Source organism: Rhincodon typus, chromosome 8 (genome assembly GCF_021869965.1).
Source record: "Rhincodon typus isolate 14 chromosome 8, sRhiTyp1.1, whole genome shotgun sequence".
Lineage (NCBI taxonomy): Eukaryota > Metazoa > Chordata > Chondrichthyes > Orectolobiformes > Rhincodontidae > Rhincodon > Rhincodon typus.
This window is the reverse complement of record NC_063339.1, coordinates 80,497,927-80,522,692: the sequence shown is the minus strand read 5'-3', so window position 1 is coordinate 80,522,692 and position 24,766 is coordinate 80,497,927. Positions and strand designations below refer to the sequence as shown.

At 42.2% G+C, this 24,766-nt stretch overlaps 1 protein-coding gene across 2 annotated transcripts in view; it reads right to left on the bottom strand.

The window, feature by feature from the left end:
* cdan1 (codanin 1) overlaps nucleotides 1–24,766 on the bottom strand; it is an 88,658-nt gene that overhangs the window by 49,092 nt on the left and 14,800 nt on the right. For both annotated transcript variants that reach the window (XM_048599611.1, XM_048599612.1), the window contains exons 3-10: nucleotides 24,335–24,510; nucleotides 23,166–23,285; nucleotides 19,660–19,735; nucleotides 17,837–17,957; nucleotides 13,926–14,035; nucleotides 10,126–10,215; nucleotides 8,850–8,925; nucleotides 7,823–8,028 (exon numbers count right to left, since the gene is read on the bottom strand). In XM_048599611.1, coding sequence (XP_048455568.1) covers nucleotides 7,823–8,028; nucleotides 8,850–8,925; nucleotides 10,126–10,215; nucleotides 13,926–14,035; nucleotides 17,837–17,957; nucleotides 19,660–19,735; nucleotides 23,166–23,285; nucleotides 24,335–24,510 — 975 coding nt within the window. The remainder of the gene's footprint in view (nucleotides 1–7,822; nucleotides 8,029–8,849; nucleotides 8,926–10,125; nucleotides 10,216–13,925; nucleotides 14,036–17,836; nucleotides 17,958–19,659; nucleotides 19,736–23,165; nucleotides 23,286–24,334; nucleotides 24,511–24,766) is intronic.

Sequence of the window (24,766 nt, the reverse complement as noted above, 5' to 3'; positions counted from 1 at the left end):
CTCCTTCTTTGAGTATGTCCGCTTGCTCTATCTATCTCACCTCGCTTTCAAAATCTATCTTAACTCACTGTGCTTTCTCTCCTCTGAATTGATTGCCTTTTTATCTTCCCTAAATCTCACTCTTGCCATTTCATACTACATCCATTGTTTAAATCACAGCTAAGGCTCTCTCTGATCAATTTTTTTTTATTCGTTCACAGGGCGTGGGCAGCGCTGACTAGACAAGCAACTGTCACTGATCCCAAACTGCAGAGGGAATGACCTCAGTGAACAGCTGCAGGTCCATGGGGTGTTGAGACATTCACAGTGCTGGCGGGAAGGGGGTTCAAGGATTTAATAAATGTCATTGAAGGAACAGTGATATATTTCCAAATCAGGACAGTGAATATCTTACAGTGAAACTTGCAGTTGTGCTGCTCCCCTATATCTGCTGCCCTTGTCCTTCTAGATGGCAAAGGACACAGTTTGGAAGATGCTGAAGGGGTCTTGGTGAGTTGCTGCAGTACATCTTGCAAGTGGTACACATTGCTGCCAATATGCTTTGTAGGTGTAGGGACAAAATGTTAAAGATGGTGGATGGCATTTGGACAGGTGCTGAAGTGAACCAGTTGGTAACGTGATCAATGTTATCAGTCACAATAAGAACAGAATCACAGAGCCTGTCAGCACAGAAAATGGCCCTTTGGCCCATCAAAGTTGCCCGGTCAAAAATAACCACCAAAATGTCCTAATTCCATGTTCCAGCACTTGGCCAATAGCCTTGTATGCCATGTCATTGCAAGTGTACATCAAAATACTTATTAAATATTATGAGGGTTCTACCTTTACCACCGTTATAAGGCAGTGAGTTCCATATTCCCGCCATTTCCTCTAGATGAAAAATGTTTTCCTCACATCTCCTTTAAAACTTCTGCCCCTTAGCTTGGAGAACAATTCCTTCCTGCCTATCCCACGTCTGCATAACTTCACAGATCTCAAGCTCGTCCCCTCTCAATCTCCTCTGCTCCAGGGAAAACAATCCCAGTCTGTCCAATTTCTCTTCATAAGAAACTCTTCAGCCTAAGCAACGTCCTGATAAATCTCCTTTGTAGGAGGGATGTGATTACACTGGAGGAGATGCAATGTGGATTCCAGAAAGTGCACATGAAACTCTAGCTGTGGCCTAACCCACATTTTATACAATTCTAGCATAACCTCCTTGCTCTTAAATTCTATGCCTTGACTAATAAATGCAAGTACACCATATGCCACCTTAATCACTTTATGCGTATGTCCTGATACCTTAAGGGACCGGTGTACCTTTGATCCTTGGTGTTTTATAGGGGTCCTACTGTTCATCATGTATTCCCTTGCCTTGCCTGTCCTGACCAAGTGCATCACAATGAAATATAAAGTCTTCGTTTGTAATCGAACTGGAGAGATCATGCCGTAGCCTGACTGAGGTATATTTTTTTCTTGCATGCGCATGACTAAAACTGGTGAAACTAAGAGTCTCAAGTGGTTCGGGAGAGAATCAAAGGGAGTTTGAATACAGTTAAATCTCCCCATTTCAACAGATGAGCAGATATTTCCTCCAGTTAAATACTAGAATGATTGATGTCATTCTTTTCAATCCTTGATTTAAATTCCAACTGCTAGATGCTGACTTCATCCTTCTCCCTGGCAAATATTTGAGATTAAGTCACTCCTTTTCAATCTTGTGTCAGATTCGATCCTGAGATGAGCTTCCAATCTCATATTTATGAAATAACTAAGATAACTTAATTCCACCTCCATAACACAGTTTAACATCATCCCTGTCTCAGCTCATCTATTACTGTTACACTTCGTTGGGGTAGGTAGCTGAAAATCAAGCCCTGCTTTTCCCAGAACTGTCACAAAAGTTAAAGATTTTGTAGAAGTATGCAAACTCCCTAGTTTCTGCGTCTTTTAGAAACAGATTAACAGAAAGCATGATTATTGTAAGAAATAAACAGATTCTAGCTACAGGTAAATATTTATGAATTGGAACATACAGCTACTAGTTAAAACTCTAACCTGTTCATAAAACTGTACATACATACAGACAGACAAAGAGTGCTTTTGTCATTGACAACAGGTTCCCCAGATCAATCAACTATGTTGCTAGTCAAATCTCCATCCAAACATACCCCTTGGCTCCAAGCTCATCTACAACTACAATTTCCCCAGTGATTGAACAAACAGCTGTGTAAACAGTACTTACAATGAGTGTCAGGTAACTTGCCTTTAAAAAATGCAGTGATACTTTTCGCAACTTCTTTTCAAAGACAGCCCTTTTCCCATTTCAGTCCAAAGTCATCATGTGGAGGTGCTGGTGTTGGACTGGGGTGGAGAAGGTCAGAAGTCACATGACACCAGGTTATAGTCCCACAGGCTTTTTTGAAATCACAAGCATCCAGAGTGCTGCTCTTTCATCAGGTGAAGTGAAGAGGAGCACACAGGCGCAGAAGTTGTACGCACAGAGATCAAAAGATCATATAAATCGTGTGAGTGGACTGTTGACAGGCTGTATAATAAGTCTCTGCAGGTGATCAAAACTGTCAGATAGTGTGAGTGAAGTGTCAACAGCTGAATAGCAAGTGAACAAATGACCTATAATCCGATTAATTCAGGCAGAGACATAATTACAATAAATAAATAATACGAAGGGGCCCAGTGTGGAGACCGACCCCACGGCCCTGACATTAAAAGTCTCATGCTGTACCGACTAAGCTAGCCGGACCTACCGGGCGGCATGGTGGCTCAGTGGTTAGCACTGCTGCCTCACAGCGCCAGGGACCCAGGTTCGATTCCAGCCTCAGGCAAATGTCTGTATGGAGTTTGCACATTCTCCCCGTGTCTGCATGGGTTTCCTCCGGGTGCTCCAGTTTCTTCCCACAGTCCAAAGATGTGCAGGGTAGGTGGATTGGCTATGCTAAATTGCCCATAGTATCCAGGGATGTTTAGGTTAGGTGGGTTAGAAAAAGGGAAATGCAGGGGTAGGCGAACGGGTCTGGGTGGGATACTCTTCGGAGGGGCAGTGTGGATTTGTTGGGCCGAATGGCCTGTTTCCACGCTGTAGGGATTCTATGAAATAATGAGGTGGTGCTGGAGGCAAACCAAATACCTGGAATAACATGATGGGTATAGAGTTGCATGCCAAGGGTCTAACTAAAGTAACATGAAATCCAAAACTGTACAGACTAATTAAGGTAGAGAGATCGTAAGTTATCAAGGTGATGGCGTCAAAACAAGCCAGTAAGGAAGATTTTCCAAATGCAGAACAATATGGTAAGGTTACACATACTGCAACATGAACCCAAGATCACGGTTGAAGCCGTCTGCATAGGTACGGAACTTGGATCAGTTTCTACTCAGCAATTTTGCGTTGTTGCGTATCTCGAAGGTTGCCTTGGAGGATGCTATACCGAAGATCAGAGGCTGAATGTCCTCGGCCACTGATGTGTTCCCCGACTGGGAGGGAACATTCTTGTCTGGCAATTGTTGCATGGTGTCCATTCATCCATGGTCTCACTAATATACCATGCCTCGGGGCATCCTTGTCTGCAGTCCGAGGTATACAACATTAGCAAAGTCATCTGCTGTATACACAGTAGGTGGTGTCCCCACATGTGATGGCTGTATTCATGTCGATGATCTGACATGTCTTGCAGAGGTTGCCATGGCACGTTGTGTGGTGTTGTGGTCGATATTATCCTGAAGGCTGGGTAGTTTGCTGCAAATGATGGTCTGTTTAGGTTTTGGCAGTTGTTTGAAGATGAGAAATGAGGCACAGGGGTGATCTTGGTGAGATGCTCATCGTCATGGATGACATGTTGAAGGTGGTGAAGAAGTCGGCGTAGTTTCTCCTCTCCAGGGAAGTACTGGAAGATAAAGGGTACTCTATCACTCCTGTCCTGTGTCTGTCTTCTGAGAAGATCATTGCGGTTTTTCGCTGGGGCACATTGGAACTGGCAATTAATGAATTGAGCATCATATCCCATTCTTATGAGGGCATCTTTAAGCATCTTTGGGTGTCCGTTGCGTTCCTCCTCGTCTGAGCAGATCCTGTGTATACGCGGGGCTTGTCCATAGGAAATGGCTTCTTTAACATGTTTAAGGTGGAAGCGAGAGACATGCAGTATCGTGAGGTTATCTGTGGGCTTGTGGCACAGTAAGGCACTGAGGTGTCTGCCCTTAATGGAGATGCGTGTGTCCAACAATGAGACTGATTCTGAGGAATCCCCAGCTTCTGTCACGACACTACAGATTTCTTACAGAAACTCAGCACCCACAGTCCAGTCAAACCAGGAACATTCCTCATCACAATGGATGTTTCGACACTCTACACCAGCATCTCCCACAACTGTGTTGCTGCAACAGCCAATTTGCAGATGCCATTCTATAACTGATCTACTTCATCTTCGACCACAATGTCATCACTTTCGACAACTAGTTCTTCATCAAGATACACAGAGCAGCCACAGGGACTAAATTTGTACCCCAATACATCAACATTTTTATGCACAAGTTCAAGCGAGACTTCTTTGCTGCACAGGACCTTCAAACAGCTATAGTCCAGATACATGGACGACATTTTCTTCGTTTGCACTCATGGTGAGGATTCACTGAAACAACTACACAACAATATCAACAAGTTTCATCCCACTATCAGACTTATCATTGACTTCTTGGGTTTATGTCGCACTACATGTAACCCCAACATACTGTTCTGCATTTGTAAAATCTTCCTTACTATCCTGTTTTGAGGCCATCAGCTTGACAATTTGCTATGATCTCTCTACCTTAATTATATAATTGTATACTTTGGATTATTTATTACTTTGGTTAGGCCCTTGGCATGTGACTCTTATACCTATCATTATTCCAGCCATTTGGTTTGTCTCTCGCACCACCTTATTAATAATTTTTTGTAATAATCTCTCTGCCTGAATTAATCGGATTATAGGTCATTTGTTCACTTGCTATTCAGCTGTTGACACTTCAGTCACACTGTCTGACACTTTTGATCGCCTGCAGAAATTTATTATTCAGCCTGTCGACAGTCCACTCACATCATTTGTATGAGCTTTTGATCTCTCTGCCAATAAATTCTGTGCCTCTGTGCTTCTCTTCACTTCACTTGACAAAGGAGAAATACTCTGAAAGCTTGCGATTTCAAATAAACCTGGAATATAACCTGGTGTTGTGTGACTTCTGACGTAACCCAAAGACAAAAATACAGAAAAATAAAGAGATACAATCTATACAGCTGAAACCCTCAGCCAGACCTTTGTCAGTTCTATGAAAAATTTCAATACACTCCCGACTGCCTTTCCACAAAAATCTGGATAGTCTAATGTCAACCACATAACCACTCTCAAAAAACTATCACAAAAACCAGTCAAGTTTGCTGATGTTCTTTACTGAAGGAAATCTGCCATCCTTACCTGCCCTGGCCTACATGTGACTCCAAACCAGCAACTGTCCCAACAGCAACACACTTCACTCTAACTGACGTCTGAAATGGCCCACCTAAAAGCCAATCAGTTCAAAGGCTACTTGAAGGCAGCACGGTGGCTCAGTGGTTAGCACTGCTGCCTCACAGTGCCAGGGACCTCGGTTCAATTCCACCCTCGGGCAACTGTCTGTGTGGAGTTTGCACATTCTCCCCGTGTCTGCGTGGGTTTCCTCCGGTGCTCCAGTTTCCTCCCACAGTCCAAAGATGTGCAGGTTAGGCAGGTTGGCCATGCTAAATTCCCGTAGTGCTCAGGGATGTGTAGCTTAGGTGGGTTATAAGGGGATGGGTCTGGATGGGATGCTCCAAAGGTCAGTGTGGACTTGTTGGGCCAAAGGGCCTGTTTCCACACTGTAGGGATTCTATGAATAAAGCAGCAAAAACTGGCCTTGCCAGTGATGTACACTGTTCAGAAAGAATAAAGAAAACATTTTAATCTCCGTAAAGTTGAGGTCCTCCAAAATTCTGCTGTCCATTTCTCAACTCATCTGTTCCTCCTTTACTAGCTGATCGACAGTGGTGCTCAATCAAGCCAAGTCTTAATTTCAATATTCTCATCAGTTTACAAATCCCTCCACAGCCTCACCATTTGAATGTAATCTCCTCCATTCCCACAACCCTCAGATTTCCATGTGCCTCTAATTTTGACCTCTTGTACTTCTCCAAGTTTAGGTTTTCCACCATTAGTGGCCATGCTTCATTTCATATGAGAATTCAAACAAGGAACAAGTGCAGGCCATTTGAGCCAATTCCACCATTCAATAAGATAATGGCTGTTCCGATTTTAACCTCAACTCTACCATCCCGCATATCCTCAATAATTATTCATTCTCTTGGTTATCAAGAATCTATTTACTTGAAAATATTTGAAGATTCTGCATCCACTGTCTTTTGAGGAATGGAATGCCAAAGACTCTCAACATCCAGAGAAATGTTGTTTTAAATGGGCAACCCCTTACTGCTAAACTATGACTCCTAGTTCAAGATTCTCCCACAAGAAGAAACGTCTTTTCTACATTCAGGATCTTTTATATCTCAATTAAGTCACCAATGATTCTTCTAAAGTCCAGAGAATGCAGACCTAGCCTGACTAGCTCTTCTTCATAAGGCAATCCGCTCCTTCCAGGTATTAGTCTAGTAACCCTTCTCTGACTGCTTCTAATGCATTAACATCCTTCCAGAAGTACGGTCACAAGCACCATATGCAGGAGCTCCATAGCGAGCAAACTGCAAAATTTCCTCCCCATTCATTTTTGAGACTCCATATTGTTTTCTTCTTTTAAGATACTTAGAGTCATAGAGCTTTACAGCATGAAAACAGACCCTTCGGTCCAACTCGTCCATGCTGACCAGATAGTCTAAATTAATCCGGTCCCATTTGCAAGCATTTGGCTCATATCCTTCTAAACGCTTCTTATTTATATACCCATCCACGTGCCTTTTAAATATTGTAATTGAACCAACCCCCACCTCTGGGAGGTCATTCCATACACACCACCCTCTGCATGAAAAGGTTGCCGCTTAGGTCCTTTTTAAATCTTTCCCCTCCACCCTTAAACCTATGCCCTCTCGTTTTTGACTCCCCTACTCTGAGGAAAAGACCTTGGCTATTCACCCCATCCACGCCCATCATAATTTTATAAACCTCTATAAGGTCAGCCCTCAGTCGCTTCAAGGGAAACAGCCCCAGCCTATTCAGCCTCTGCCTATAGATCAAACCCTCCAACTCTGGTGACATCCTATCTTTTCTGAACCCTTTCAAATTTCACAAAATCTTTCCTGTAGCAGGGAGACCAGAACTGAATACAATATTCCAAAGGTGGCCTAATCAATGTCATGTACAGCCGCAACATGACCTCCCAACTCCTATGCTCAATGCACTGACCAATAAAGGCAAGCATACCAAACGCCTACCCTATCCTCCTGCGACTCCACTTAAAAGGAACTATGAACCTGCACTCCAAAGTCTTTTTGTTCAGCAACACTCGCAGGACCTTACCATTTAGTGTATAAGTCTTGCCCAGATTTGCGTTTCCAAATCGCGCCTCTGAGGAACATTTCATTATGTTAAAGGTACTAAGTATAGAGGAATTAATCTGAAATCAGAGAATTAACAGTAGGATTAACAGTACAGTGGAAGAGGTTATGAGGTTGTTCCTTCCTTAATGGCAGAAGTTTTAGTTTATTGAGTGCTTTACCACAAGAGGTAGTGAAGCTGAGTTCAGCGTAATATTCTACAGGGAATTGAACAAAATGAATTTCTATTCCCAGAGCAGAAGCTGATAAAGATAAATGAGAACCAACCTTCCCGCACAGAGAAGGAAATCCCTGAAGAACAGTTGGCAACCAGAGAAACTTGGAGGGGGACACGGCCCCCCAGTACTTTGAGGCACAACAAAGCGTTCCTGTAGCCGCTTCAGTTTGGTTAGGTTGTCTGTCCCAAACATATCCAGCACGTCTTGGTCAGGATGTTCACTGCCTGCAAGTGCTCCAGCTGCACCCTTACACATCTATCAGAGTAACATGGAGGATTTTTCATAAATCTAGATGTGAATATCTGAATTAAAACAAAACTCAACAGTTACAAAGATTAAATTGTTTTGCAAAAACCATAGGGTGGTAAATAGCTGTACTTGAAAAAAGTACTTGTTCCCTTCTGACTCAAATGCACTGAAACCTAACATAGCAGAATGTGGGTACAAATCCATAGCATCCCTATCTCTGTCGTTTATTTATCATCATCAACATAAGACAGTCACCCATAAATCCAAAATGGAGCTCAGGAACATCTTGCTTGCCCAGAAACTGGTTAGAACGTGAAACATTCAGCCATGCAGAGTGGCTGAGGTGAATTAGCAATGATTGTTCAAGGAGAAATTAGATAAACAGAAGGGAGAAAGGAACAGAAGATTTGCTAATAGGGTGAGGTGACAAACTGAGCCAAATAGCCTGTGCTGAACATTAGCCACTCTTTATGCTATTAGATGGGATACTAAACAGCTCTTTTTGTCTGTAATAAACTGCTTTAAGTCATTTCATAAAACTTCAGCAGCTGAATAGAACCGTGTTCAAAAGTCAGAGATTTAAACTACATGCAGGAGTTCAACAATTAAATCTGAAAATACCATACTGAATTTCATCTCAACTTTCAGGGACAGAATCCCAGATATAACTTATTATATGAAAGGATTACCATTCTGCTTTTGGTTAGATATCCTTAACACAAAGAAAACAAAGTACTTATTGAGGAAAATTACTTCAACTTCTGCATCACTCTTAGGACAGATCTGGGAATAACGAAGGGTGCTGTAAACACAAACCACATACTCACCCTTATCAACTGTTTCTGAAACAGCCTTGCAAAGTGGTTATGATTACAAGCTGTGCTCAGATTGACCATCATGTTTCTAGAACAAAAAAGATCAAAATGCAGTTACTGTACATCCGTTAGAGTGGTTTGATGGAAGTGGAGTTAAGCTCACCATCAGATTAGACATAACCTTACTGACTGGCAGAGCAAATTCCAGGGATCAAATAGTCTACTCCTGCTTCTATTTCTTACGATCTTATAGCATCGCCTTGTTCAGTCACCTTTCTGCCTGGATTCTCCATTTAAACCTGAACAATTCACTTCTTAAAAGCTCCGAGGAACAGTATTGGTTTTCTTCTTGGAATGTTTTGCAGATACAACATGAGAAGTAATGCATGATGAGGTTATCACAAATGTGGTCAAAAAATTACTGTGGAAAGCACCAAGGGTTTTGGTTATGTGACTCAATTGCATTAACTGAGTACATTCATACTGGAATGAAGAGAGCTGTGAAGTGAGTTCACATTGACTTATTCCAATGCAAATTAAATAATTTCATTCTGAAAACAGCTTCTTGATTGTTGATTCTCAAAACTCTCTGCTTCTGCTCTTCAGAGGGTCTGTGAGACTCGTTGGGGCAAATGGTCTCTTTCCGCACTGTAGGGACTCTATGTCTGACAAAAGATAATGCAAATGCCTCGGCCATATCTCTTAAACTGATGTGCTGGGTTCTCTCATCACTGAGGATGGAGACGCTGCACAGCCGCTTCTTCCTCCAGAGAGTTGTTTAATTGTCCACCACCATACATTCTTGAATGTGGCAGAACTACTGAATTTGATATGATTCCACAAGGGAAGCACCCCATATTTAGGTGGGTGCTGGTCCTGGCACGCACTCCTGCACCCTCTAATGAATCAGTGTTGATCCCCAGGCTTTATAATAAAACCTGCGTAAGTTATATGTCAAGCACTCAGTTCCAGTTGAATACAATTCTACTGCTCCTCATAGTCCGCTTCACCTTACGAATGCCCAGTTCTCAGCTACCAAATCTGCTCTGAATCTATCTAATTTAACATTATCCTCAAATCTCCTTGCTTGCAAATCATGGCTTCTAGTCAGCTAGAAAATTACACAAAGAAATATTTAAGTGATTTTTTTTTGTCATAGCTACATGCCCCAAACCTGACTTACAAATAAGTTAATTTGAATCAATCCTTTGCCCACCTACCACCATGGGTGTATGCCAACTGTTTGCACTTTCCTGATCCAATCCAAAATGGCAATATTCTGTCATACCTGATCCGAAGACCCAGAGCTCTCTCAAATTCCCAACCGGGATTTGCATGCTTATCCTCCCACTCACGCAGCAATTCATAAAAGACATCCCTGGAAGATAGATAATAGATAATGCTCTTAAATCATATATCCATTGAAGGATCACTGTGTCTTAAAGCATTACTTCTATTAAACATCAGTGTATAGAAATAATACAAGAACATAATTGTAAAATTAAATCATAATTGTAAAGCTGATTCTGAAGAGAGACCTAGAGGACTTCAAAATTATGAAGTCGTGCTACAGGATGAAAAAGCTAATAAGCACAAAAGGGAATCCAGGAGAAATTTATTTATCAACAATAGTTGAAATATGGAATTTGCTTCCACTTGTAGTATACAAAATGAACAGCACAGATGTAAGGGAAAACCAGATAAAAAATGAAGAGGAAACAAATGGAAAAGTATGTTCACAGGAATAGATTGAAAGAGGTCAGACGAGGCTCACATGGAGCATAAGTATTCGTATAGCAAGTAAAGAACTGGCTCTTTCCCGTAAATTCGATCTTTAACAGCTATGTAGAGTTGTACCTTTATAAATTGTGTGTTTTTACAGCCCTTTATTTCCAGAAAGCAACCTGTGAAAATATTGATCACCTTGCAACACTGGTTAGATTAATTTTAACTTTTCTAAATAAACAAATGGCTTGTTGTGGATAATTTAGATATTCCCCTGATACAACAACTACAAGAGATCTACTGCACAGGGGGAAGGCCCTTCAGCCCATCAGGTATGCACCGGTCAAAAACAACAATCCAACTATTTTAATTCCATTTTCCAGTACTTGGCCCATAGCCATGTCTGTCCTGGCATCGCAACAGTGCATCTAAATACTACTAAAATATTAGGAGTGTTTCTACCTCTACCACCCTCACAGGCCGTGAGTTCCAGATTCCCACCACCTCCTCTAGGTAAAAAAAACAGTTTCCTCAGATCTCCTCTAAACCTTCTTCCTCTTACCTTAAATTTATACCAACTGATCCTTCCATTGTGGGGAAACTTTCTTCCAGTCTACCCCATTTTTGCCCACATAATTTTATACATCTCAATCACCTCTGCTCTAAGGCAAACAGTTTAGCCAATCTATCTTCATAACAAACTCTTCAATGCAGAAAACATCAAAGTAAATCTCTTTCAGTGCTATCATACCTGTCCTCTAAGTTGATTCCAGAACTATACACAATAGTCTAGCTGTGGCCTAACCAAAGTTTTATACAATTCCAGCATAACCTGCCTTCTCTTAAACTCTATGCCTCAGCTACTAAAGGCAAGTATGTCATATACTACCTTAACCACTTTATCCATCTATCCTGATACCTTAAGGGCCCAGTGGACACATACACACACCAAGTTCCCTCTGGTCCTCTCTGTTTTCCAGGGTCCTATCGTTCATCATATATTTCATGTGTTGTTTGCTCAAATGTATCACTGCACATTTATCCGGATTAAATCCATTTGTCTCTGATCAGCTCATCTATATCCTCCTGTAATCTAAGGCTATCCTCCTCACTATTTACTATCCACCAATTTTTGTATTATCTGTGAACTTACTGATCATCCCTCCTACAATTCAAGTCTAAATCATTTATATAAAATACAAAAAGGGCTCCAACACTGACTCCTCTGGGTCAGCACTGTACACAGACTTCAAGTCACAAAAAGCCCCTCCTCCGTGACCCTCTGCTTCCAATTTTACCAAATTTTCTTGAATCCCATGGGCTCTTACCTTTGCTATCTGTCTCCCATGCAGGACCTTATCAAAATCTTTGCAGAAGTCAAAATAGACTACATCAAAAGCATTGCCCTCATCAATACACCTGGTCACTTGTTCGAAAAATTCAATCAAGTTGGTCAAACATGACCTCCCCTTAACAAAACCATGTTGACTGCTCTTGATTAATCCTTACCTCTCCAAATGCAGATTAATTTTGTCCCTCAGAATTGCTTCCAATAGTTTCCCATCATTCAGGCTAGACTGACCAGTCTAGTTTCCTGGTTTAATCCTTGCTCCTATCTTGAATAACAGTGCTACAATGGCTGTACTCCAGGATTCCTCCTGCAGCCAGAGAGAAACTGAAAATTTTTGCAAGCACCCCTGCTGTTCCCTCCCTTGCCTCATTCAATAATCAGGTTTACATTTCATCCAGCCCTGGAAGTTTATCTACTTTTAAGCCTGCTAGACCACTCAGAATCTCCCCTCTGTCTATGCTAATTTCTTTTAAGTGTATGACAAACGTTCTCCCTGACTTCTATACCCATGTCATCCTCTCACTAGTGCATACTGATCAATGCCTCTATGTACAAATTACCACTGTCGTCCTTAATGGGTCCTATTCACATCCTCATTATGCTTTTACCCTTAATATACATGTAAAATAACTTAGAATTTTCCTTTATTTTACCTGCCAGCATTCTTTCAAATCCCCACTCAGCACTCCTAATCTCCCATGTTAAGTTTCCTTTTGCACATTCTATACTCCTGCAGGAGAACAGCTGCTTACTGTTTTGAGCCCTCAGTATCTGCCATAAGCCTTCCTTTTATTCTTAATCCACTACTGTATAACCCTTATTATCCAGGGTTAACAGGATGTGGTGGTCACATCCTTTTTCTTTATTGGAATATGTTGTCCCTGTACATTTTGAATGCATCCCACATCTGCTTCAAGTCCACTCTAGCCAAATCGTATCTGACCTTATTAAAATCATCCTTGTCCTCCTCCATAACTTCATTACATTCAAAATTGTTATGACTGATGAATCACCTTCGACTCAGCAGTCGAAAAATGTTACTATACAGAATTTAAGAATTAATTATGGACTCCTAATTCACAATGAATTGACAGCCCTGCTGGATTAACACAGACTCTTTTTTACTTCCATCCATCCAAAGGGTTTTTGACATTTAAGGCATTATCTTGACATATAATTATCACAGGCCTCCTGTAGGAATTTTAAAAGGTTTCATACAAAATCACTTGCAAAATGAAGGTACATGGAATTACAAGCCACACATTTTCTTGTGGGGGGGATTTGTTCGGAGGAAGGAGTCAGTGTGTACAGAAAACATCATATATTCTTCAAGGCAATTAGGGATGGGTACAATGTCAGTAATGTTAACACTGCTTGAAAGAATCAAAATTCCAAGTCCATACCAAAAGCAACTAAAATGATTGAACATAAGAGGGGCTACTCCATGGGCAACTTGTGAAATTAAATCAGGAAATACCTACACAGTGACTCAGTAGCTGCAACTGTTTATTACACTAATTGGCAGCACTTTCACCTCCATGGTCCAGAAACTTGAGCATAAGAGCCTCAATTCAGAGGTCAGAAGTCAATGGCTCAGTCTTCGGAAGAGCTGTTAAATTTAGGCCCAGACTGTTTGACAGTTGGAGCTAAAAGATCTCATGGCATCATCTTGAAGAAAAGGGTAGGAGGACGATGATTAAGAACTCTAGTGTCCACATATTCATCCCTCAAACTACATCACTAAACTAGACAATCCAATCATCATCATATCGTTTTTATTGGGACCAAACTGGATGCAGCATTTCTTACAAAACAGTACAAGTAATTGAATAGTTGGAAAGCACTTTGGGATATGAAGAAGTTATGATATTGATGCATTGCTGAGAATTAAAGCTGGCTTACAGATATTTATCCTTTCTGTGCAGCCACGATTTAAGTGAAAGCAGAGCAGACAAGCACAGAATGACCTGCTTCTATTGCCAGTTTTGCTTTAGGAAAAGATTGCTTTGTACCTTTGCTTCTTGAAACTCTGAAAGGCTCTGTCACTGGTAAAATTTGATCTATTGTCAGTTTCTGGTTCAAACGGAACAGACTGTATGACTGAAGGGAGAGCCAGTGATACCTGGAAAATAAACAGTTAACACTGAAACAGTGTTGCTTTTGTAGTGAAGGCAAAAAGTAAACCACATTGTAGGAAGGATGTCAAAGTCCGAAATTTACAAGATGGACATTCATAAACTAACATATCTGTGAACACATGTTGACAGTAAGATGCACACATAAGGCAGAGCATTCCATATAACTGGCAGTGCATCCAGTGACGAGAATTAAATATTCAACAGAACCCACTCACTTTTCCCAACTAGTCAGCATTTTCATAATGCTGATAGAACAGAATCATAGAATGCTTACTGTGCAGAAACAGGTCATTTGACCCATTGAATCTGCACCTACTCTCCGAAGAGTATCTCACCCGGACCCACACCCCCACGCTTTCCCTGTAACCTTGCGTTTATGATGGCTAATCCAGCTAACCTACACATCCCTGAACATTATGAGGCAATTTAGTACGGCCAATTCACCTAACCTGCATATTTTTGGACTCAGGGAGGAAACTAGAGCACTGTCTGGAAACTCACACAGACACAGGGAGAACATGCAAACTTCACACAGACAGTCATCCAAAGGCTGGTACTGAACCTGGGTCTCTGGTGCTGAGAGGTGGCAGTGCTAACCACTGTGCCACCCTCTGGTGTACGTTCACTATTATTAGCACACTTTAAAGCCATAATTATGGCTTTTAGAGGGTTCAGAGGAATACAAAACCTGAAAGGTCATGTAAGTAGCTCCATCATAGTGTTAGGTGATGAAAGCATTTAAGTAAGTACTCCATAATGGCAGTGGAATTTTGTGAGGTTCTGTCAGGGCAATGCTCTGGCACTCAGATAACCAGATGCAAGCCAAATAAAGGATAGGTTTTCAAGAATTAGTTGATATTTTAAAACCATAACCTGATGTGACATCAAACCAGAGAAAAGTTACATTGTACAAAGGTATAGCAATGGGATTCAGATGTAGATAATTGAGGAAAAGTGACTGGAAGGTTGGATTGTATCTCAAGAACATGCAAGTTATATCACAGCTGAACAGAACCTCGTTAGAATAAAAACCGAAAGAACTGCGGATGCTGTAAATCAAGAACAAAAACAAAGTTGTTGGAAAAGCTCAGCAGGTCTGGCAGCATCTGTGAAGGAAAAAACAGAGTTAACGTTTCGGGTCCGGTGACCCCTCCTCAGAACTGATAGTGGCTGGGAAAACGTCAGTTTATATGCAGAAAATAGGGAGGTGGGTGGGATAGGGAGTAAACGATAGGATTGTGCCCAAAGAGAGAGAAAGACAGTTGGACAGACAAAGGAGTTGCTAACGATCAGGCTGGGAGAGCAAGTAGTTGTTAATGGGCACTGTTAGTGACTAACAATAGGGGGTGTGTAATGGCAGGCTATGTGGTAACAAGGCCTGGTGTGTGGGATAGGGGGCTGGGACATGGGAGAGTTTAAGCCCTAAAATTATTAAACTCAATATTGAATCCAGAGGGCTATAGGGTCCTCAAGCAGAAAATGAGGTGTTGTTCCTCCAGCTTGCGTTGGGCTTTGCTGGAACACTGCAGCAAGCCAGAGACCGAGATGTTGGCCAGGAAGCAGGGTGGTGCGTTGAAGTGGCAGGCAACAGGTAGTTCAGGGTCTTTTTTGCGAGCAGAAATGTAGATGTTCTGCGAAGCAGTCGCCAAGTCTACGCTTCGTTTCCCCAGTATAGAGAAAACCACATTGTGAGCAGCAAATACAGTAGACCAGATTCTGGGAAGTGCAGGTGAAACGTTGCTTCACCTGGAAGGTATGTTTGGGCCCTTGGATTCTGGGGAGGGAGGAGGTAAATGGGCAGGTGTTGCACCTTCGCCGGTTATAGGGGAAGGTGCCGTAGGGCTGTGGGGATGTGTTGGGGGTGAAGGAAGTGTGGACCAGGGTGTCCCGGAGGGAACAGTCCCTGTGGAAGGCGGACAAGGGAGGGGAGGGGAATATGTATCTGGTGGTGGCATCTTGCTGGAGGTGGCGGAAATGGCGTCTGATGACCTTCTGGATATGGATGCTGGTGGGATGGTAGGTGAGGATAAGGGGAACCCTATTGCTATTGCGGGAGGGAAGAGAAGGGGTGAGGGCGGAAGTGTGGGAGATGGGTCGGACCTGATTGAGGGCCCTGTCGACAACGGAGGTGGGGAATCCTCGGTTGAGGAAGAAGGTGGACATTTCGGAGGTTCCCTTGTCGAAGTTGGCCTCATCTGAACATATGCGATGGAGACGGAGGAACTGAGAGAATCGGATGGAGTCTTTACAGGAAACAGGGTGTGAGGATGTATAGTCCAGATAGCTGTGGGAGTCAGTGGGTTTGTAATGTATATTAGTGGTCAGTCTATCCCCAGAAATGGAAACGAAATGTCAAGGAAGGGAAAGGAGGAGTCAGCGATAGACCAGATGAACATGACGGCAGGGTGGAAATTGGAGGCAAAATTGATGAAGTTTTCCAATTCCAGAAGAGAGAGGGAAGCAGCATCAACTATATCATCGATGTATCGGAGAAAGAGTTGTGGGTGGGGGCCGGAATACGACTGGAACAAGGAATGTTCCACATACCCCATGAAGAGACAGGCATAACTAGGACCCATGGCAACCCCTTTTACCTGAAGAAAATGAGAGGAGTTGAAAGAGAAGTTGTTGAGAGTGAGGACAAGCTCGGCCAAGCAGAAGAGAGTGGTGGTGGGTGGGCATGGTTCATTGCTCCAGGAAGAAGCGGAGAGCCTTAAGACCCTCCTGGTGGGGAATGGACGTGTAAAGGGATGGCACATCCATGGTAAAAAGGAGGTGGCTGGAACCGGTAAACTAGGAGTTTTGAAAACGATGTAAGGCGTCAGATGAATCATAGATATATGTAGGCAGGGACTGGACCAGGGGGTAGAAGACTGAGTCAATACAGGAAGAGATGAGTTTTGTGGGGCACGAGCAGGCTGAAACAATGGGTCTGCCTGGACAGTCCTGTTTGTGGATTTTTGGCAGGAGGTAGAAACGAGCTGTGGGGGGCTGGGGTCTATGAGCTTGGAAGCAGAGGTGGAAGATCACCGGATGAAATGAGATCAGTTACCGTGGTGAATACAATGGCCTGATGTGCCATGGTGGGGTCATGGTCCAGGGGAAGGTAGGAGGAGGTATTTGAGAGTTGGCACTCAGCCTCTGCAAGGTAGAGGTCAGTACATCAGACTACAACAGCACCACCCTTATCGGCAGGCTTAATGACAAAGCCAGGGTTAGATCTGAGTGCACGGACTGCAGTCAGTTCGGAGGGAGATAGGTTGGATTTGGTGAGAGGGGCAGAGAAATTGAGGCGACTAATGTCACGTCAACAGTTCTCAATGAACAGATCGATTGCAGGTAAAAGGCCGGAGGGAGGGGTCCAGGTGAAGGGAGAGGGTTGGAGTTGGGTAAGGGGTCTGTGGGACGGGGAGAGGACTCTGGTCCAAAGAAATGAACATGGAGGCGAAGACGGAAGAGTTCGACGTCGTGTCGTGCCCGAAATTCGTTAAGGTGGGGACACAGAGAGACTGGTTGGAGTAACTGCATTTAGTGATGGGCACTATACTTCAGGGAGAACATACAAACACTGAAGTACAGAGTACAGATACACAAGAATTACACCATGGGTTAAAGATTACATTTGGAGGTCAAGTTGAATAGACAAGGTTTACATTATACAAATTTCACGTTAATTCAGAGAGATCATGATATAGCCACAAATGACAGATGTAACATTTGATTAAAAATTGAAATTGGATAACCATCACCTAATATACAACAGCACAAATGGTATGTATTCTCACCTGTGCAGCACTGACCTCATTGGCATGGGTCAACCGTTCACGCAACGATGCAGAGAACGTACCAAGCCGGTCATTCTCACCAAGAAGTCTTATAGTCCCCTTATCTAAATAAGAAATTATCCTACAAAAAATGAAACAAATCTCCATATTATTCGATCAGATACATTCGCCAACTTTAATTAAAAATACCCTCTCACAATTTAAGCCATGAAGGTAACAGCCATTAAGTATTCTCTGGTACAGCATTAAATAGCAGATAATAGAGTGAGACAGACAGAGAGCAGTTAGCAAAGATAATGGAATGAGGCTAAGAGGGAGCAGTGATCAAGAATAGCAGAATGAGGCAGAGAGGGAACAGTGAGACAAAATAAAAAAACCGAGGCTGAAAGGAGCAGTAAGCAAGGACAAGAGAGCGAGGCTGAGAGGTAGTTATGAGATAAGGTAACAGAGTGAGACTGAGACGGAGCAGTGTCCAGCTATAACAGCATAGGACTGAGGAGAAGCAGTAAGGGAAGATAACAGGACAAGATTAAGAGGGACTAGAGACAGAGCATAACAGGACAAGACTGAGAGGGAGCAGTGGGAGACAATCTGCATGTTCACAGCTGAGCACCTAAATTCCAAAGAAAATCTAAGTGTGCCATCACAGCAAAGAGACCCGAGATTGGCTGGTGACTAATTTTCTCTCTCCAAACTAGGACATTCAATAAATTAGAAAAGTGAGGATCAGGGGTCCCCATTAGTGTTGTGGGAGGGAAGAGAAGAAACGGTTAACAGAAGTGTGGGAAATCGGTCAGATACAGCCAAGGGCCCTGAGAACCACGGTGGTGGAGAATCCTCAGTTGAGGATATTTGAGAGCCTGCCCACTCCCCACAGGAGATGGCATCATCAGAATAAATGCAATGGTGACAGAAAAACTGGGAGAATGGAATGGAAATGTGAATGGAAGGAAAAGCTGAAAGCTACCCATTGCACTCTTCAACTTCAACATTTCGCTGTCCTCAGACATCGAACGTGCACATACATGTTTAGAATTTTAATCTTTAAACCAAACCTCTATTCAGTGATGAATAGTAAAGGTTTTACTTCCCTCCCTGGCTAGTACATTATCACAAAAAAAGCTGATCTTGCATTGAGTACAAGAGTTAGGAAGTGATGTTGCAGCTTTATAAAACTTTGGTTAGGCCATACTTAGGTTATTGTGCCCACTTCTGGTCACTACATTACAGGAAGGATGTGGAGGTTTTGGAGAGGAGGTTTACCTGGATGCTGCCTGGATTAAAGGGTAAGAGGCTGGACAAACTAGGGTTGTTTTCTCTGTAGCGGCAGAGGCTGAGGGGAGGCCTGATAGAACTTTATAAAATGAGAGGCATGAATAGGGTTGACAATCAGAATCTTCTTACCCCAGAGTTAAACTGTCTAATACTAGAGGGCATGCATTTAAGGTGAGAGGGTGAAAGTTCAAAGGAAATACGTGAGGCAAGTTTTTTTTAAAACACAGAGTGGTAGGTGCTAGAATGCACTGTCAGGGGTAGTGGTGGAGGCAGAAACAATATGGACATTTAAAGGGCTTTCAGATAAGTACTAACTAGGCAAGAAATGGAGGGATGTGGACCATGGGAATGCAGAAGGGATTGGTTTAATTTGGCGTCATGTTCAGCCCAACATTGTGGGCTGAAGGGCCTGTTCCTTTTCTGTACTATTCTGTGTTCTTTAAAAGATACCAAAGTAAATTCAGCCAAAGAGAACTCTTATGCATTTGCACTGTCATTATACCCACATTTTTAGAAATATGCGAATTCAAAGCAGAGAAACAACTCACGTGAACTGTGTTTCTAGAACTCTGACAGCAAAGTAAGTGCAATTATGCACACTCCTGAAATACTGCCTTTCCACATCTGTAAAATAAATTAATTTTACATTCAGAGATAAATTATAAAAATGCAGATGAGATAAGAAAAATACATGCAATCTTTACAACGTAATATTTTCCAGGTTATCCTTAAAAACTTTTCACAACATTACACCACATAGGCAGAACTGGCATAATTATCTGAGGCGGCACCCTGATCAGCACCTTTCAAGTTTCAAGACATTCTATTGTTTTATAGCCAAATGTTCTAAGTTGACAAAACGGTAGTCAAATTGCACACAGCAAGTTCCAATCATTTCCATGTAATAATCCATTTGTTCATTTATTTGAATGAGACTTTGGCCATGGAACAGGGGAGGGCTCTCCTGCTCTTCTTCACATGCAGGATCTTTTACATTTATCCAAATAGGAAAAAGGCCCTCATTTTAACATCCATCAAAAAAAAGGCACTTCCAACAATGTAGCACTCCCAGTATTACATTGGGCTGTCAGCCTGAATCATATGTTCAGTTACCTAAAGTGAGTTTTGGATCAAAAACCCTGCCCTCATAACATCACAGCATTACAAAACCAACTATTGTGGACACTGTACGCCAACCAAAATTCATCTGAATTATAGACATGCTCAGAGAATTGAACAGCCTACTCCTGATTGTATGTTACCAGAATAAACAGAGAATCAAGTCTCTTCAAAAGACTTCAGTAAATAGCTTGTGCCTAAAAATTAATGCAGGCAAATGCACATCTTTCAGGGAAGGGTAAAGTCGGACTACTCTGATCATGCTCCCAGCTGCCTCCCATTCAGTATAGATGGAGGACTTTTGGTAAGAATGGCTCTGTAATTCTGGTTTTAAACTCCCTTTTATCTGGTTTTCAATTCCCCACTGTTGTCCATTCTATTTAACTTCCATGGATGTTTTTTAATACACTTATGAAAAATGGACATTGCTGGCTAGGCTCAGCATTTTATTGTCCATCTCCAATTGTCCTTGTCAGGTCATTAACACATTGTTGCTTGTGGGACTTTGCTGTCTGCAACCTGACTGCCTATGTTACACCAGTCATTTCTAAAAAAAGCTTGCCATTAGCTATGAAGTGTTTTTGGGGCATCCTGAGGTTGTGAAAGGTGCTACAAAAACTCAAGTTCCTTCTTTCCATTCATTCGCATTGGTTGTTTCATACATCTTGCATTTGGTTTGAATCCTGAGTGCAATATAAGTATCTTCGATTAGTATCTGGCAAATGCACATTCATCTATGCTGATGAGATCTGTTGCGCTACCCAAGCTCCATCCTTCTGCACCCTGGATCAGAACCACAGTGGACATGTTCACAGACTATTGCAGAATGAATCTGTTTAAAACCATATCCAGTGTATCCTATCTCGAAAACACCAGTGCCAAAAAAAGAATTCCGTATCTATAATGATGGTCAGAGATTGAACCATGATTTCAACCCAACATTTTGAGTTCAGTGACCCCGATAACTCAAATGTTGACACTGCTTTCTCCCCACAGATGCCGTTTTCATGTCTAACATACTTGGAACAAATCTAGAGTGTATCTAGAGTCAATCTTTCCAGAAAGAATAAAAAGGTGGCAAAGGTCAAACCAGAAATAGCCTACCAGCAAAAGTTGCTAGATCGGCGACGGATGCTGTTGTCACGGGAATCCTGACCTCAGCACTTGCTCAATCATATACATGTGCACATGCACATGTCTGGCAAAGATCATCTCACACACATCTTGCTGATGCACAACAATCACCTCTGCTCAAAATCCAACTTTGGCTTCCTGTCCTCACAAACAGCATTTCCCTCCATACATCCACAAACTGATGAAAACCCATATGCTGGTCATGCTACACCTCACTTACCCACTCTATGATGAGTTGTTCAACATACTTACCACCGTCCATCTTAGCACCCCATATGGCCAAAAGCTCTCAAGCAAGATCTTTGGCCAAGGAATCGGAAACTTGGGAAGTCATTAACAAATTCCTTGCAACAAATCTCATATGCCAATGGCTGACTTTGAACTACCACTGTGGTACTTGTTAAGTAGATTCAGTACAAGCCAAGGACCCCGTGCGGCCAACTTGCTGAATGATGACTTATGAATGATGATTTATTGTCACCTGTACTCTATAATGAGCAACACTGTGAAATACAATGAAAACATTCGACAGTCACCACAATCAGTGCCATTTTGAATAGTTTAAGGATAAAAAGAGTCCATCTTCATTCCGCCATCTCCGCAATAAGCCAGCTGACCACTGACACCTCAGCACATCCCTCAGCCAGACCCACCAATCTCAGAGTCGCGACTCTTCAGGCGCTATCTCTTTATTGCTGGGCCCACCGATGCCAGATTCGATGCTGGACCCACATGTGCCCTGCAAATAGGAGCCCCTGGCTCCGCTGCTGTCGCCACCTCGCCAATAACCAGAGGTCTACCACAACCAGGAGCTGCTGCCACTGCCATGCCTATAACGAGGAGTTCCGGCTCCAGGCTTACCACAGCCAGAAGTGCCTGGCTACACTGCCAGGCCAGGCCGTTGCCTCACCAGCTCCAGCTGCCCTCCTCCACAATGTCAACTTTTCTGCCATCACTGACAGGAAAAAGAAGAAAAAGAAGTACGAAAGAACGAACGAAAGGACGAATGCACGAAAGAACGAACAAACAAACAAGAGGGTAAGGAAAGAGGGAGGAAGTGGTCTGGAATGGATGTGCCCAGGAGCCTGAACACTGCCTATCTTGCCTGCGCTGCCATCTTGGAAATTTTACTGCTGGGCCTCAATGCAAACATCCTTACGCACTTGTGGAGAGAGTTATTGAAGTCTACAGCTTAGAAAAAGGCCCGCACGCCCATCAAGACTGTGTCAGTCAGAAACAACCACCTAACTATTCTAATCCCATATGCCTTCATTTGGCCCACCACCCTCTGGGTGAAAAAAGCTTTTCCTCACATCACCTGTGAATCCCCTCAATTTTATACATCTCAATCATGTTCACCCCCTCAGTCTTCTCTACTCCAAGCAAAACAATCCCAGTCCGTTCAATCTCTCTTCATATCTGAAACTCTCCAACCCAGACTACATCCTAGTAAATCTTCGCTGCATCTCTTCAGTACAATCATATCCTTCCTATTATGTGGATTCAGAACAGCACTGAGGTTAAATTTCCAGGCCAGTAGTTTCCTGCTTTATCTCTGGCTCCCTTCTTGAATAACAGTGTCACATTGGCTGTCTTCCAGTCCTCTAGCACATTTCCTGCAGCATTGAAATGTTTGCTAATGCCCCTGCTATTCCCACCCTTGAGACTCAAGCTGCACGTTAACAAGGAGTGCCCCTTCCACAGACTAAGCAACATACTAAATTACCTTAAACTCAGTTAGTGAGAAAGTTACCACTTGGTTTGAAGAACTGTGTTTAATAAAAGAAAGACTCACACTTACCTTTCACCTCAGTAGAATATTCTACCTTATCTTCCAGATCATCTGTTGATGCTCCACCCCTGGACGTTAACAACTGCAGTATAAAGAACAGCTCCAGAAAAATGTTTGGCACTAAGTTTTCTAAAATTACAAGAACACAACATTAATTATTTACATCTACATGTCTCAACCATCTCCCTTTTTCCAAACCGCCTTCTTGCAATCTGCATCATGGACCTCTTTACACTTGGTTAAGAAGTCACTTTATTGCCAAAGAGCCATGTGGCTGCATTACTATTTTGCCCCATCTAACAGAGCTGCCAGCAGAGCTGTCAGAATGGACTCAATGCAAAGTACTGTGAACTACCTATGAAAATGACTAATTAATTAGAGAATGTCGAGTCCTGGCATCACTAAATTCTTGGACTTGAATCCAGAGACTGGAGTTCAAATGTTAGCTGCAAGACATCTAATCTGCAAATTAGTTATAATCTTAAAACTGGACATGAGAAAACATCTCTAAGAACCAGTTCATTGAAAGAAAAGAATGGAAAGTAACAAACTGAGAAGGAGGAAAATGGTTTTAATTTTTATTTGCCTCATCGAGCTGACATTGTCCTTTGACAAACGCCCCTGGTGAGTACCCAACGTGAGTGACTGCAATGGGGAAACTTGAAGAAGTCGTGCGCATAGTGACTACAAAATCTACCGTAAATAACCCTTCATGGAGGGGCTTACCAGGTATTTTAAATACACTATGAACTAGGCCTATACCTAGAATTTTTCTCTGAAGGAATCAGGATATTCTTCCATCAAACAAAACACTGTATTTCAACATAAGATATATAAACTAGTACTGTACATTTCAAATGCATTAAATTGGCATAGCTCAGATTACTTTAAATCAGTTGTTTTAGCTCTACACTAGGAATTGGAATGCTATAGCACAGAAGGTTATTCGCACTATAGCTTTTGTTGAGCAAGTTATCCAATTAATTCAGATTTCTCGTTGCCCTGAAAATTTCCTTTTCGTGTGTGTATATATGTACATATACACAGAAACATACATGTTTAATCTGATTTCACTACCCACTCAAACAGTATATTTCAGATCATAACTCGTTGCATTCAAATAAACCACATCTTTCCTCTGGGTTCTTTTACTCATTACATTAAACAAACTCACGTACCAGAAATACAGGCAGAGTATAGCTGAGCCAAGATATCCAACTGGCTTCTATAAGAAACTTTGCTTATGTCAGCACATACAGCAATACTGTCTGAGGATGTACTAGAAGATCTTCCATACTGGCATTTAGTAGGTGGGACTGACTCGAAAACCATTGACTGCTGAAGCAACTTGGATCTATTTCATTTGAAAACAAAATGTATGAAAATAATTGTTAATGTAAAAGCCTCTAGGAAAGGTATAAAATCGCTACATACACAGTTCTGATTTCCTTCAATTTTCCATGTGCCATTTAGCAAGTTATTAATTAAAAATGTAAACCTGTAGGACAATAAAAATGGTAATTAAATAAGAAAAATGTTCAGTGTCACATGTCCAAAGAAGCTCTGTAGAAGTAAAACTTTATTGTTTATCCTTTTATTTCTTGTTACTT